The sequence below is a fragment of the Denticeps clupeoides genome, chromosome 2, assembly GCF_900700375.1.
Source record: "Denticeps clupeoides chromosome 2, fDenClu1.1, whole genome shotgun sequence".
Lineage (NCBI taxonomy): Eukaryota > Metazoa > Chordata > Actinopteri > Clupeiformes > Denticipitidae > Denticeps > Denticeps clupeoides.
In genome coordinates this window covers 22,515,153-22,529,907 of record NC_041708.1, presented here as the reverse complement: position 1 = coordinate 22,529,907, position 14,755 = coordinate 22,515,153, and the positions used below count along the sequence as shown (strand labels likewise).

The 14,755-nt window shown below is 47.9% G+C and overlaps 3 protein-coding genes across 5 annotated transcripts; 2 read left to right on the top strand and 1 right to left on the bottom strand.

The window, feature by feature from the left end:
• Nucleotides 1-672: 672 nt before the first annotated feature.
• wdr53 (WD repeat domain 53) lies at nt 673-3,335 on the top strand. The gene is made up of 3 exons (XM_028969766.1): nt 673-854; nt 1,093-1,593; nt 2,288-3,335. Exons 2-3 carry the CDS (start codon nt 1,105-1,107, stop codon nt 2,945-2,947), a joined length of 1,149 nt encoding a protein of 382 aa, XP_028825599.1. The 5' UTR covers nt 673-854; nt 1,093-1,104; the 3' UTR covers nt 2,948-3,335.
• A 12-nt stretch (nt 3,336-3,347) lies between these two features.
• On the bottom strand, nt 3,348-9,575 carry plcxd2 (phosphatidylinositol-specific phospholipase C, X domain containing 2). Its single transcript, XM_028969767.1, has 4 exons — nt 8,834-9,575; nt 7,978-8,444; nt 6,134-6,375; nt 3,348-3,932 (listed from the first exon to the last, which is right to left on the bottom strand). The coding sequence occupies exons 1-4, from the start codon at nt 8,937-8,939 to the stop codon at nt 3,779-3,781; spliced, it is 969 nt and encodes a 322-aa protein (XP_028825600.1). The 5' UTR covers nt 8,940-9,575; the 3' UTR covers nt 3,348-3,778.
• Nucleotides 8,796-13,858, top strand: steap2 (STEAP family member 2, metalloreductase). Of its 3 annotated transcripts, none has more exons than XM_028969764.1 (5): nt 8,796-9,483; nt 10,132-10,666; nt 11,424-11,951; nt 12,729-12,893; nt 13,478-13,762. In XM_028969764.1, exons 1-5 carry the CDS (start codon nt 9,374-9,376, stop codon nt 13,760-13,762), a joined length of 1,623 nt encoding a protein of 540 aa, XP_028825597.1. In that variant the 5' UTR covers nt 8,796-9,373. The 3 variants fall into 3 exon arrangements, with proteins under 3 accessions (XP_028825597.1, XP_028825596.1, XP_028825598.1); XM_028969763.1 differs by having other exon boundaries at nt 8,797-9,483; nt 11,421-11,951; nt 13,478-13,858; XM_028969765.1 differs by having other exon boundaries at nt 9,352-9,565; nt 11,421-11,951; nt 13,478-13,858.
• The last annotated feature ends 897 nt before the right edge of the window (nt 13,859-14,755 follow it).

Genomic DNA, 14,755 nt, shown 5'->3' with positions numbered 1-14,755 from the left:
TTTAACTAATCTTTTTTTTTTTTTTTTCATTATGGTGGAATATATTTAATATATATTATACATCTTATCTATAGAATTGATGTATTGTCCATATCTACTCTTATTGTAAACTGAAGTTGGAAAAAATCTACTGTTGAGTTGCACAATTATTTATATATATAGTACAGGAAAAAATTTTGGACACGCCTTCTCTGAAGGCATCAAAACTATGAATGAACACCTGACCTCCACAGTCACTGGACCTGAACCCAATCGAGATGGTTTGGGGTGAGCTGGACTGCAGAGTGAAGGTACAGGGGCCAGGACGCGCTAAACACCTCTGGGAACTCCTTCAAGACTGTTGGAAAACCATTTCAGGTGACGACCTCTTGAAGCTCATCGAGAGAATGCCAAGAGTGTGCAAAGCAGTAATCAGAGCAAATGGTGGCTATTTTGAAGAAACTAGAATATAAAACATGTTTTCAGTTATTTCACCTTTTTTTGTTAAGTACATAATTCCACATGTGTTCATTCATAGTTTTGATGCCTTCAATGAGAATTTGCCAACGTAAATGGTCATGAAAATAATGAAAACACATTGAATGAGAAGGTGTGTCCAGACGTTTGACCTCTACTGTACTAGTCGTGTAGCCGGAAGTGGTCGCTGGTCACGTCATCACCGCGCGACTCGTGCGTGGCGTCGAAGTGTGCGCCGTGGGCTTGTTTGCGTGTATACTTTCACGCTGCGAGGAATGTCAACGCAACGTGACGACGGATCACGTTTCACGGACCCCGTGGCTCAGTGTGCGTGTCCCCGCACTCTTTTAGAGCCGCAGTGTTGCCACGTGGGACACCGATTATATTTGAGCTGACAGGTAAATAAATAGCTTTGCATGTTGCATACTTGTGAGCATTTTTGGCCGATGCCCATGATGCCACGATTGAATATATCAAATAATAATGTATTAAAATATACCTAAAATAATATTGTGTTTTAGAAGAGCATCTGGTCCTTGGATAAATGTAGTTGATGAACCTGATGCTTCCTTAAACCTGCAGAAACCCTGTCTAATTTCCGTTCTAAGCCAGTGCTCTGCTGTCTTGTCTTGCTAGTATCTGGTGATCATGGCCCTCAGGTGGAGCGGGGGCCACTCTGCCCCTGTGCTCTGTGTTGACGCCGCTCGGGCCCCCGAGGGCCTGTTAGCGTCCGGTTCCGAGGGAGGGGAGGTGACCACCTGGACCCAGGACGGCACTCGGCTTGCCCAGCTCAGGCTGAGCGATGGGGCGGACGTCACCTGCGCCGCCTTCTCGCCCGTGGCCCCCGGCCTCCTGTACGCTGCCCATGGGGAGACGGTCAGCGTGCTGGACCCCCGGAGCATGAAGGCACCCGTGGGAGAGCTGAGTGGCGTCGGCGAAGATGAAATCAACTCTCTGTCTTTTAATGAGACTGGAGCCATGTTGGCTCTGGCTGACGACGCGGGTGCCGTAAGGGTGGTGGAGGTGCAGAGTGGGAAAGTGTGTCGAACGCTGCGCAAGCATTCCAACATCTGCTCTTCCGTCGCCTTCCGACCACAGAGACCCCAGAGCTTGGTGTCTGCCGGACTGGACATGCAGGTGACGTTCAGTTTTTTTTATATGGCCACACCTTCTTGTATTGACCATATGTTGTTAAGTTAGAATCTTTTAAACCTAGATCATGAAATGCGAATTTGATTGTTATATTACATTTTCCAACTTGGGGTGGCCAAGTTGAGGAAATAGACCCTTAATCAGAAGGTTGCCAGTTTGAATCCAAAACTGCTAAGGTGCCACTGAGCAAAGCACCGTCCCCACACACTGCACCCCGGGCATAAATAAAAGTTTTGTCACACAAGACTCTGGAGAACCAGCGGGTTAGTTCGATTTTTTTCTGGGGGGAAAAAAAAAAAAAGTCAACACGACCTGTCAAACGCGGCAAACATTGTTGTTGGTGAACGCCGTTGATGACGCCATTTCTGTGAAGTTCCCCTCAACTTATGTAGGCCGCTCTCCTCCTCGTCCCGCCTCTCTCCTCCTCATTAGCATTTCGGCGCGTCCTGGGAAATTCCATTGTATATTGGATCAAAGTGGCTGTAATTCTACAGCAAGGCTGAATTTCAGAAAGAGAATTTAGATACAGCATTAGGGGACCAACAAGGCCGGTATATAAAAGCAAAAACATTTTTCATGCAGTGAAACTTTTAAGTAGTGGTGCTGTAATCATAAATTACTCCGAAGAAGTCCATTGTCATGACACCCATCGTTGGTGGGTTTGTTTTTGAAATTACAGGTGATGCTGTGGAACCTGCAGAAGACCCGCCCACTCGGGATTGTCAGTCTGCAGGAGGTTTCGGTGCACGAGGAGCCGCCCCTGCTGAAGGGCGGGCAGATGTTCAACCCGCCACTAGCGCACTGCGTGTCCGTGGCGTCGTGCGGGAACGCCTTGGCGTGTGCCGCCGAGGACGGACTGGTGCACCTCATGCACGTGGGCAGTGGTTCTCGTCTACACTACCAGGGGGCGCTCAAGGGACACACCCAGGGGGTCTCCCAGGCACACTTCATTCACTTCCTCTCACACCCTTACTGGCTGGCCACAGGCGGTAACGATGGTCTGGTTGCCATCTGGGATGTTGGTCAGTTGGCAAACCCTGTAGAGGCTAAGACCAGAACAGCGGCCAATCACAAGAAAGCAAAGAGCAGACATAAATCTAAACAGCACCACGACAAACCAAAGGCCCAGCCGAGCACAGAGGGGTCAGAGAAGGATGACGATGAAGAGGAGAGTGGAAGTGCAGATCCAGATGTGGTCAAGGACCCTGGGCCCAGACTAAGCTTCAACCACCAGGACAAAGTGAACTGGGTTTGCCCCGCCTCCTTGAAGGGGCAGCCGAGTTTGCTAGTGGCCGACCAGAGCTGTAGCCTGTCTGTCTACTCCCTGTCTGGACTGTAGAACCATCTACACATGCTTGTAATTACTAATGCCTTCTGGATTTAAAGAAATAAACTGCCTCCTGTGAAGCGCAGAATGAATGTGTTTGGTGGATAAAAGTGGCTTTTCCGGATGTTTCCGTTTCTTGGAAAACTAGTTTGGAGTGAAAGTGTTTAATTAAAGCTGCAGATGCACTAGTGTCATATCAAGATTTGTAAATCACTCATTCACACACGGGAAAAAGAGGTCGTTTTCATAATGTATAGAATTAATGTTGAAGCTACTGTACTGCAGGCCTACCAGAGAATTTCATTTCTTAATCAAGCAATATAACAAAAAGGTCCCATCTAGCAGACCCCAGATTTAAGGATTATTGTTTTCAATAAAAAAAAAAAAAAAAATTAAAAATCAGCTGTCAAGGTTAATTTACGCTTTTAATATTACTTAAAACGCCACAACAAATAAAACATCATGACAAATAAATAAGAAATAAATAACACTTTAACCTTGTTTTCATTGTGTTGTGTCTTTAAAATGCATGTATGGATTTAAAACCTTAAAAATTCCCTAACAGCATATGAGCTGTGTGCAGCCTGATGGTGAATTTTTCATCCTGGGATAAATGAAGGACATGTGGCGAGGTCATGACCATGACTACGCGTCCAGTTCGCCCCCAATTTATCCCCGGTTTTGAAATGTCCACTGATCACAAGGCGGCTCCCAAACCTTGTTGGCCACATGACCTGCCCTGGTCATGTGACTCGTGCATGTCTCGCCTGTCACGCAGTAGCACCTGATGACTTTTAACTTTGAGGTAAGCGTGACCCCTCAACCCCTCGGCTGCTCCAGAGGTCACCTGACTTTGCGGTCAGTGAGGAGAAGATTATTTAGGTTGATTACGGTGTTGGCAAAATCTACAAGTTCCACAAAGTCAGAGGTGATGATGTTCACTCCGTCTTTCCCGGGCTTCTGGGACTCGACCCAGGTCAGGATGGTTGGCAGGTTCCTATGAATGCAAACAGGAAGTCCATCTGTTAGAGCTAGAGAGAAATGGACTAAAATAACTATATAAAGAAATATTGTTTGTCCTGGAGGTTATGGAGTCCTACATTCAAGGGTTCTGAAAGTAAATTATTCCACTTGCAAAGAAAGGTAGGGGGAATGTAATCATCTTTAAGGTTTTTGGTCAAAGGTAACAAAGTACAAATACTGTGTTCATGTATTTATCGTACATAAAATTTACATTTCGGTAACTGGTATTAATTAAGGGCCTTTTTCATGTAATTCCTGTAAAATTCTTTCCATTCTTCTACATGACTGATAATGTGATTGTTGATTTAGAAACCAGCTGCTAGCTACACTGCACTGCCCTCTTTTGACAGCTTTCAGCACTGCCAAAAAAAGGTCACTGCCTGGATTTAACATGACGATGAGATTCTCACTTGGTGGTGGCCTAGTGTGTAAAGGAAGCGGACCCGTAATCAGAAGGTTGTGGGTTCTAATCCCAAAGGTGCCACTGAGCAAAGTCACACACAGCTCCCCGGGCGCCTGTCATGGCTGCTCACCAAGGGTGATGGTTAAAAAGATGTGGCATAATTAAGGATAAAGATGGTCCAACAAAACATTCGAGATTTTTGGACAGGCAGAGTAGGTCAGTTTTGCTCTCCGAACAACTTAACTACCCATCTCACACAGACACAGGTGTCTGTGTGAGATGGATGGATGGATGGATGACCTTCGTGCTGCAAGAGCTGCCCGCAGATCATCTGTCCTTGTCCTACTTGATCTATCTGCTGCCTTCGATACAGTTAACTACGAAATTCTTCTCACCACACTCTCTGATTTAGGAGTTACAGGAACCGTACTAGATTGGTTCACCTCTTATCTTTACGACAGGTCCTTTAAAGTATCATGGGGAGGTGAGACATCTGTCCTCTCTAGGGTAACCACAGGGGTTCCACAAGGCTCTGTCCTTGGCCCCCTTCTATTCTCAATATACACTCGCTCACTTGGTCACATCATCCAATCACATGGCTTCTCCTATCACTCTTATGCTGATGACACCCAGCTCTATCTGTCATTCCCACCAGAAGGTGCTACTATAGCAACAAAAATTTCGGCCTGCCTCTCAGACATATCGGCATGGATGTCTGAGCGACACCTCCAATTCAACCTATCCAAAACCGAGATTCTGATCTTTCCGGGCAACAATTCCCCTCAGCAAAACCTTTCAAGTCAAATTGGCTCGCTACTGTTAACACCCACGGCATCTGCAAAAAGCCTTGGAGTTTGGATAGATGACAAACTGAGTTTGAACCATCATGTTGCTACGATCTCCACATCCTGCAGGTTCACTCTCTACAACATTCGCAAGATTCTGCCTTTTCTCTCACAACAGGCTATGCAGCTCCTCGTCCAGGCAATGTTCATCTCCAAACTCGACTACTGTAACTCTCTCCTGGCTGGAGCCACTGCAGTCACCATAAAACCACTCCAGATGATCCAAAATATGGCAGCCCGTCTCATTTTCAATCAGCCAAAATACACCCATGTTACACCTCTTCTTACCTTCCTCCACTGGCTCCCGGTAGCTGCTCGCATTGAGTTCAAATCCTTGATGCTTGCCTACAGGGCTGTAAATGGAACTGCGCCCTCCTACATCAACACAATTCTACCTAGCTACACTCCTGCACGCTTACACACGCGTACACATTGCACAAACAATACAAATATGTATAAATACATTATAATTTTTCTTCGTCTAGCACCTAACAATCTCTGAGCATGCTCTTCACTGACAAGTTTGAGCCTTATCAGGGCTCTTAGTTTGTAAACTTAATATTCTATAGAAATTGAACGAGAATTGCTGGTGTCTTCCTCTTGTAAGTCGCTTTGGATAAAAGCATCTGCTAAATAAAGTAAAGTAAAGAAATTTGTGAAGTGAAAGTGAAGTGATTGTGTCACTGTGCTGCAGTGTTTCACAAGGACAATGAAATGTGTCCTCTGCTTTTAACCATCACGCTTGGTGAGCAGTGGGCAGCCATGACAGGCGCCTGGGGAGCAGTGTGTGGGGACGCTACCTTCATTAGTGGCACCTTGGCAGTTCGGGATTCAAACCGACAACCTTCTGATTACAAGTCCGCTTCATTACCTTCTAGGCCACCACTGTTCCCTGCCTCTCCACTTTTTCCAATTCCTTTGCCTTACCGCTCTACCAAGTAGTTCCGTAGCCCTCGAATGAGGCCCGTGACGATGGTTTTGACATGCGGCGTGAGGATGGCCTGAGTGACATGGAAGCTGCCATACTTGGCCCGTTCTCCCTGCGTGGTCTCCAGAAACTGGATGAGCTTAGAGACATCCGTGGTGTTGGCCCAGGGGGCCGGGATCTTATTCCCGGGCCACATCTGAGCACATCCCTCTGCTGAAGGGTGGTGGTAGAACACCAGCACCTGGTGGCAGAGAACGGATGGAGACACCAGAAAACATCCACATGGGCATTATTTAAAGGTAAATTCCACCAAAGGAACATTGCGCAAGTCAAGGAGTAGCTTCATAAATGAATATGCTTTGTTAGATAAATGACTGTTTTATGATTATCAGTGAAATTCCAAAATACAGAAGAATTTCATAAAATAGCTGATATCGTGCTCTATGTCATACACACTCCCATCCAGGGAAAGTAACTCCAGTGACACAGAAGCAGGCCAGCAATATTATCAAGGTCTACAAAAAAATTCATTTTCTATTCTTCATATAAACACACACATGCACCTGGACTGTAGCTCCTTTATTCTAGTGGAAATGTCTGGAATGAAGTCTCCTGCACGGCTCGGAGAAGCTGCTGATCGTTTTTACCGGCCGTGGTCTTGGTCTAAATGCAGATTAAGGTCAGTATGCACTGGCTTGGCCTGCCCTTTGGCCGAAACGTAGGTGAAAGGGAATGTAGGCTGAACTTTGAGACCTACGGTAACACCATTGGTTCATATTCCACCCATGATATTATTTTGGAAAGCGCTCTAGACCAACATAGTTAATTATTCAAATGCACCTTCACTGCTCTGGTCTATATTAATTACCCCTAAATAAAGTACAAATTGGAGATGGATTAGGAAAAGAATGTAAGTGCTGCTGTGCAGTTTAGTTCTGGCTTTGCCTTCGGATACTTAACTTGACGTTGCCAAATATGCCAGATAATCCCCCCAAAGCAGAAATATGTTATATTGTAGAGGGAAGAATCTGTAGGCCCGGACACTCCACGTGTTTCACCTTTGGTCATGGAACAGTCAGAAAACTTGCGAGTCCCCCCATGGCCATGGTAAATTAAACTTGGATAAATTCAATTGACTTTCTTTATTGCAGCTCCCCGGACGGGAAAACTCCCACCACAATATGAGGACTAGTTAGGTGTTCCAGCTTTCTTAATATCATCGTGCAGCTCTGAGGAGTGAGCTGCCCATACTGACCGGCTGATTCCCCTAATCTCCTAAACGTCTTTCCCTAAGGCTTTTACACCGTTCAGCTCTGATTATTGACAGAAATAGCCCAAGCGCTGCACATGAACCTATGGTCTCCCACCCGTCTCAGATGGCGGCCAAATGCAAATGCCGATGGATGACTGACAACACCCAGGACTCTCGTTTTAATTCAGGCCTGGGTGACATCACAATTCAATATCAGATTTAGATTTATGGACAACTGTTGCAATAATGCACAAATTTCACATGATTCTATTAAGATATTAGCATGCTCTATCATAATTAATCATTACACCGGCCATTTGATCTGTGCTAATGCCATGCGATATGATTGGTTGGAGAGATAAAAGCACATTTCTGATCCTGGCAGGGAATAAGGATTTATTGGATTCTCTTCTATTGGTTGGTAAAACTATTTAGTAATCACCTTCAGAATTCGCTACTTCAGAATATAAGCATTACAACGTTTGAAAATTTGGACTAATGGCCATTAAAAGGAAGTGCAAGTTGGTGCATTTGTGATTAATCATGTGTGTGAGAAGTTCCCCCATAAAGCCTGCTGAATGCTTCACTCACCTGGTTCTTCTGTGCCCACAGGTAGTCCAGCGTGATCTCCTCCACCACGCAAATGTTGCAGAGCTTCTGTCCGAACACCTCCTTCAGCATGCTGATGAGGTAGCGGTGGTGGCCCTCGTCCATGGCGTAGTGGTGGTTGAAGTCCAGGAACACCACCTCCTTGCGGTGAGCGTTGAGGAAGTTGTTGATGTCGTTCAGGCCATCGCGCACCTTGTGTCCAAACAGGCCGTGGATGAAGTAGACCTCGTGGCCCGGCTCCCCCGGCTTGGACGACACGCGCAGGTCGAAGTAGCGGATGCCCCCCTCCAGCTGCTCCTTGAAGGTCAGGTTCTGGGTCATGGACCACTTCTTCATCACTTTCTTGGCCATGAAACGGAACACGGCCGCCAGGTGCTTGACCACCGCCTTCTGGTCTGGCCCGACGGGGGCCTTCTCATCCACCCAGAAGCTGAAGGAGTCATGGGAGCCTGCAAAATTCATTCAAATATATAAAACATATCCTGATTTGTCAATCAAAATATTGTGAAATGCATCTATCGGAACACGACCTACGACCAATCAGCTTCTGAAAAGCATCACTAAGGACTTGGTTTGTTTGTGAGGAGCTGGCAATTTGTGTTTTTGCACTTGCTGGTCCCCCACATGCACTCAGCGTGGCGCTGGAAGGAGGCATAACATGTTTGACCCGCTGTTTGACCTGCATGACCTCCTGTCTCCAGACCTGCATATTGGCTGATCATCACTGCACCTCCTCTCGCTCCCCTCGTCCACAGAGCTGCAGTTTTTAGCCACCCTGGTTCTGGAGAAGCCACTTGCCTGAGCTCCAGTGACGTGGGGAAGGGTTTGGTGAAGGTACCTGGCACTGCGAGGTGCTTCAGCGGCATGGAGGTCAGGGCCGGGCACAGCGACCCCATCCAGTCGGCGTTGGAGCGCCGCTCACACCTCGCCGGGCTCGTCTTCATGCTTCCGGCCGTCAGGGCCCACGCAGAGCTCCACGACCCACTCCGGCGGCGAGCGCCCGGCCCAAAGTCATGGCGCGGCGGGGCGACGGCGGCCCGGCTCCACCGTCCGGCCGAGCAAACGCGCGTCCTGGCGGCGATAATCTGCTTAGACCTGATCCTCCACCTCCACCAGCTCCAGGAGTCGGAAACTCCGTCCCAGCAGGCCGCATAAAGAGCTTAATAACCAACTTCACTCCATCAGCAAATAATACAAAAAGTCCACATTTTACTACTAAAAAAATATTTGATAGTATTCTCTGAAGTTGTATGCTGACGTGATTATCTAAAGTTAAAACGCGTGATGGTTTTGATGTTTAAAACATGGTCGCATTTTACTCTATTATCCCTACACCCAACAACAATAATTTGCTATCGTCACTAGAAATATTTCAGTAATGTTCCCGAGCGGTTACGTAAAGTGCGTAAATCGCGCCGCGGACGCAGCGCATCCCGGCGACGCGCAGCCGGCGACGCGCATCCGCGGTGCCGCCGCGGAGGATGACAGGTACCGGCCGTAACCGCGTCCCGGTCGCCGTGTCCGCGGTCGGTTCCGCACGTTTCGCGTTTCGGGCCGAACGCGGTAACAGGTGACAGACGAATAATGTATTTATAATAGCCTAGAACTCGGATTAACGCGGCGGGCGATTGTAGAATATAAGGCTGAGATAATTAAAGGGGCCCGTTCATATGTTGAATAGGTTAAGAGGAATATTGTTTCAATTTTTTTTTATTCTGCATGTAAATATTCTACATCTATCTGCATGGCATTGGGCAGAAACCCGGGCATGGTGGAGTGCTTCTGTCTGTAAGGGCCTTATTTCATCTGGAGGGGTCGACAACATTTACGGCAGTTATCAGAGGCCTTCATCCAGAGCGCCTTACAGTCAGTATTTACAGGGACAGTCCCCCTGGGGACAGCCGGGTTAAGTGTCTCGCTCAGGGACACGATGGTAGTAAGTGGGGTTTGAACCTGGGACTGTGGTCCTCTGGTTCATATTATAATGCATGAAAATGGACCACATTCTTGTTCATGAAATAATTCGTACACAAAAGTCTGTATTTAATTTATAGGATTTTTTTCCCTTTTTAATACCATAGAAGAATTTGTGCAATTTGATGCAATATATAAATTAATATATTGCCTTATGTTCAGTATATGTAGTTTCCCAGAGTGGCAAGTGAGCGGCCTAAAGATGGACTCCATCACTTTGGTGAGTGGTAGCGCCACCTTTCTGCCCAATGGCGTCAAGATCGCTTCCAGGGGGGCCGCAAAGGACGCCGCCTGTCCGCCGGTGGGCATCATCGGGTCTGGAGACTTCGCAAAGAGCCTGACCATGCGGCTGTTGCGCTGCGGCTTCCGGGTGGTGGTCGGCAGCCGGCACCCCAAGCGGGCCGCTGAGTTCTTCCCACACGTGGTGGATGTCACGCACCACGAGGACGCCGTGGCCAAGGCTGCCGTCATCTTCATGGCCATCCACAGGGAGAACTACGCCGCGCTCTGGGACCTCAAGCACCTGCTGTCCGAGAAGGTTCTGGTGGACGTGAGCAACAACCGGCGCCTGGACCAGTACCCAGAATCCAATGCGGAGTACCTGGCCTCCCTCTTCCCCGAGTCATGTGTGGTGAAGGGCTTCAACGTCATCTCGGCCTGGGCCATGCAGTCGGCTCCCAAAGGAACCAGCAGCCAGGTAGCGTGGCAACAGCACCCATTTACTGGTGGGAGGGGCCTATCTCGCATTATTACATTTCCTGTGCAATACATTCTGCCGATTCTGAGATTCTAGTTCGTGCAGAGATTCCAGCACGTTGCCGGAAATGTTGCCATCCAGGCCAGGGGTCTAACTTGCCAGAATAGCCTATTTGATTTGTTATCAGCTTCCCAGACCACAGACTACTATAGTTTTGCAATTAATGTTCATCTTTCTTCGAACTATTTAATGGGTTTTATGTGAATTTGTGTGAAAATACCGTAGCACCGTGCAAAATGTTTTTTTTTTCATCTTCCCAACAGTAACTCTGAAATAGTTCAGGAAGGGACTATCTAAAAGTTTAAAACACAAATAGTACTGATTAAAATGTGAAGATGTTCTAAAATAATGAATGATCTCCTACAAGCAAATCTCCACTCATCATGTGACTGTGGTGAGAGTGAAGCGATTGACATTATGATACACAGCAGCACAGCACACGGTGACTCAACAAAATGTGTCCTCTGCTTTTAACCATCACCCTTGGTGAACAGTTGGCAGCCATGACAGGTGCCCGGGGAGCAGTGCGTGGGGACGGGGCTTTGCTCAGTGGCACCTCAGTGACACCTTGGCGGCTCAGGATTCGAACCGGCAACCTTCTGATTCCGGGGCTGCTTCCTTAACCACTAGGCCACCACTGGTTCATGAAAATATGGAAATATGATTAATAATTGACATACACCTTGTCTCCTAGCAGGTCTTCATCTGCAGCAACTCCCTGGTGGCTCGGCAGCAGGTCCTGGAACTCGCCCGGCAGCTGGGCTTCATCCCAGTGGACATGGGAGCCCTGTCAACATCCAGGGACATTGAGAACATGCCATTGCGCCTCTTCTCCGCCTGGAGGGGACCCGTCCTCACCGCCGTTGCCCTCTCCATCGTCTCCTTCGCCTACTCCTTCGCCAGGGACATTGTCCACCCCTACGTGAAGAGCCGGCAGAGCTCCTTCTACAGGATACCAGTGGAGGTGGTAAACCACACGCTGCCGGTGGTGGCCGTCACCCTCCTGGCGCTGGTTTACCTGTCAGGTCAGCTGGCTGCCGCCCACCAGTTGTACTACGGCACCAAGTACCGCCGCTTCCCGGCCTGGCTGGAGGGCTGGCTGCAGAGCCGGAGGCAGCTGGGCCTGCTCAGCTTCTTCTTCAGCTGTGTGCACGCGCTCTACAGCCTCGTCCTGCCCATGAGGAGGTCCGACCGATACCTGCTGCTCAACATGGCCTACCAGCAGGTCTGCACACGGTTTCGAATCAAAAAGCGCTTAGTCGGAGGGTAACTTTTATCATGTATCACCATCGGCCTTGGATTTACATTTTACACTAGTGCCATTTATCAGACGCCCTTATGCAGAGCGCCTTTCAACCAGTAGTTACAGGGACAGTGGTCCCCTGGAGACGCACAGGGACACAGTGGTAGTAAGTGTCTTCTGGTTCATAGCTGAGCGTGTTACCCACTACCACCCTTTAATTAACTGTGTTTAGTTATTGCAGAATTTCCTTATTTTCATGAAATATTATATGTGTAGAGATAGAGACTCTGCTCTCCTACTATAATACAATTGTCCAATACAATGTTGCTCTGTAGACCTTTGCTTGAAGGAGAAGATCGTTCTTTAGTTTACAGGATTTTAACCAATATTTTTTTTTTCTTCTTGACACTGCAGGACAGTAATTTCCCATTAATTTACAGTTTTTACATTTGCAGCATGTATCAGATGCCCTTATCCACAGCGATTTACAATCAGTAGTAACAGGGACAGTTTACCTGGAGAGTGTCTTAAGGGTAAAGTGTCTTGTTCAGGGACACAATGGTAGTAAGTGGGGTTTGATCCTGGGTCTTCTGCTTTGTAGGCGAGTGTGTTACCCACTTGGCCACTACCACCCACCCACAGTTGACTACACATAACGTGCAGCTGAAATGGGTTGTATTTATTTGTATTTGCATACATGTTATGTCATTAACATAAGAAACAGAGAGATCTTATCTGATGGGATGAATGTGTGTGTAGGTCCATGCCAACGTTGAGAACTCGTGGAACGAGGAGGAGGTGTGGCGAGTAGAGATGTATCTCTCATTTGGCATCATGAGCCTGGGTCTTCTGTCCCTGCTGGCCGTCACCTCCATCCCGTCTGTGAACAGTGCCCTCAACTGGCGGGAATTCAGCTTTATCCAGGTCAGTTTCCCTTGTGAAGCCTCAGGATCTACCTGGGAGAAGTGAAAGGCCTGGATTTGGATTAGAGTTGATGGAGGTACGAGTGGATAGTGGTGACCCAGGTATTATCTTGGTTAAGAATCTGAAGCTCTTTCTCATTCTGTTGGCCTTTAGGAAGGACCTAAACAGGGAGAAGACTCCACTGTTGTGGTCCTTCATTGTCGTCCTGGTTTTGGTCCAGCACCTCTTGGTGTAGATAGATTTCAGGTCATGGAGCTTGGAGGCTCTGATTGCACCACTCCATGTCCTAATTGGTGATGTTTCCAAAGCAGGTGGAGATACCAGCAGATGGAAGTCTCTCAAGAAGCATCTTAGATGAAACAGAGGCTGTTTGACATTTATGGGCAGTGGTGGCCTATACTACGGTAGGATAGGAAGGGGACCTGTAATCGGAGGGTTGCAGGTTCGAATCCCAAAAAGCCAAGTTGCCACGTGAGGTCGCAAGACGCATTTCCTTGTGTCACTGTGTGCTGTGCTGCAGGGTTTCACAATGACAAAAACAGTCACTTTCACTCCATGTAATTTGTGTCTGTGTGTGATTGCAGTCGACACTGGGCTACATCGGGCTGCTCATCGCTACGTTCCACGGGCTCCTGTTTGGTTGGCGGCGGGCGTTCGAGGAGGACGCCTACCGCTTCTACCTGCCCCCCACCTTCGTGCTGGCGCTGGTGCTGCCCGTCACAGTGATCGTGGGGAAGACGCTGCTGCTCCTTCCATGCGTCAGCCGCAAGCTCCGCCGCATCCGGAGGGGCTGGCACACCCACCAGAAATGCAGCGAGCCGCCAGGCTCTTCCTGTCACCTGTCACCAGAGAGAGTCACCATCATGTGACCTATAGAGTGACACAGGGAACCAGACTTTCATCTGATGAATTCTGCTCAAGGAGCACCCAATGACATATACAGGTCCTTCTCCAAAAATGTGCATATTGTGATAAAGTTCATTATTTCCTGTAATGTACTGATGAACATTAGACTTTCATATATTTTAGATTCATTACACACAACTGAAGGTAGTTCAAGCCTTTTACAGTTTTAATATTGATGATTTTGGCATACAGCTCAACCTTCAAATAATCATGTTCAGTTATGCTGTCAATACTTGGTCAGGAATCCTTTTGCAGAAATGACTGCTTCAATGCGGCGTGGCATGGAGGCAATCAGCCTGTGGCACTGCTGAGGTGTTATGGAGTCCCAGGATGCTTCGATAGCGGCCTTAAGCTCATCCAGAGTGTTGGGTCTTGCGTCTCTCAACTTTCTCTTCACAATATCCCACAGATTCTCTATGGGGTTCAGGTCAGGAGAGTTGGCAGGCCAATTGAGCACAGTAATACCATGGTCAGTAAACCATTTACCAGTGGTTTTGGCACTGTGAGCAGGTGCCAGGTCGTGCTGAAAAATGAAATCTTCATCTCCATAAAGCTTTTCAGCAGATGGAAGCATGAAGTGCTCCAAAATCTCCTGATAGCTAGCTGCATTGACCCTGCCCTTGATAAAACACAGTGGACCATCACTAGCAGCTGACATGGCACCCCAGACCATCACTGGCTGTGGGTCCTTGACACTGGACTTCAGGCATTTCGGCATTTCCCTCTGCCCAGTCTTCCTCCAGACTCTGGCACCTTGATTTCCAAATGACATGCAAACTTTGCTTTCATCCGAAAAAAGTACTTTGGACCACTGAACAACAGTCCAGTGCTGCTTCTCTGTAGCCCAGGTCACGCGCTTCTGCCGCGGTTTCTGGTTCAAAAGTGGCTTGACCTGGGGAATGCGGCACCTGTAGCCCATTTCCTGCACACGCCTGTGCACGGTGGCTCTGGATGTT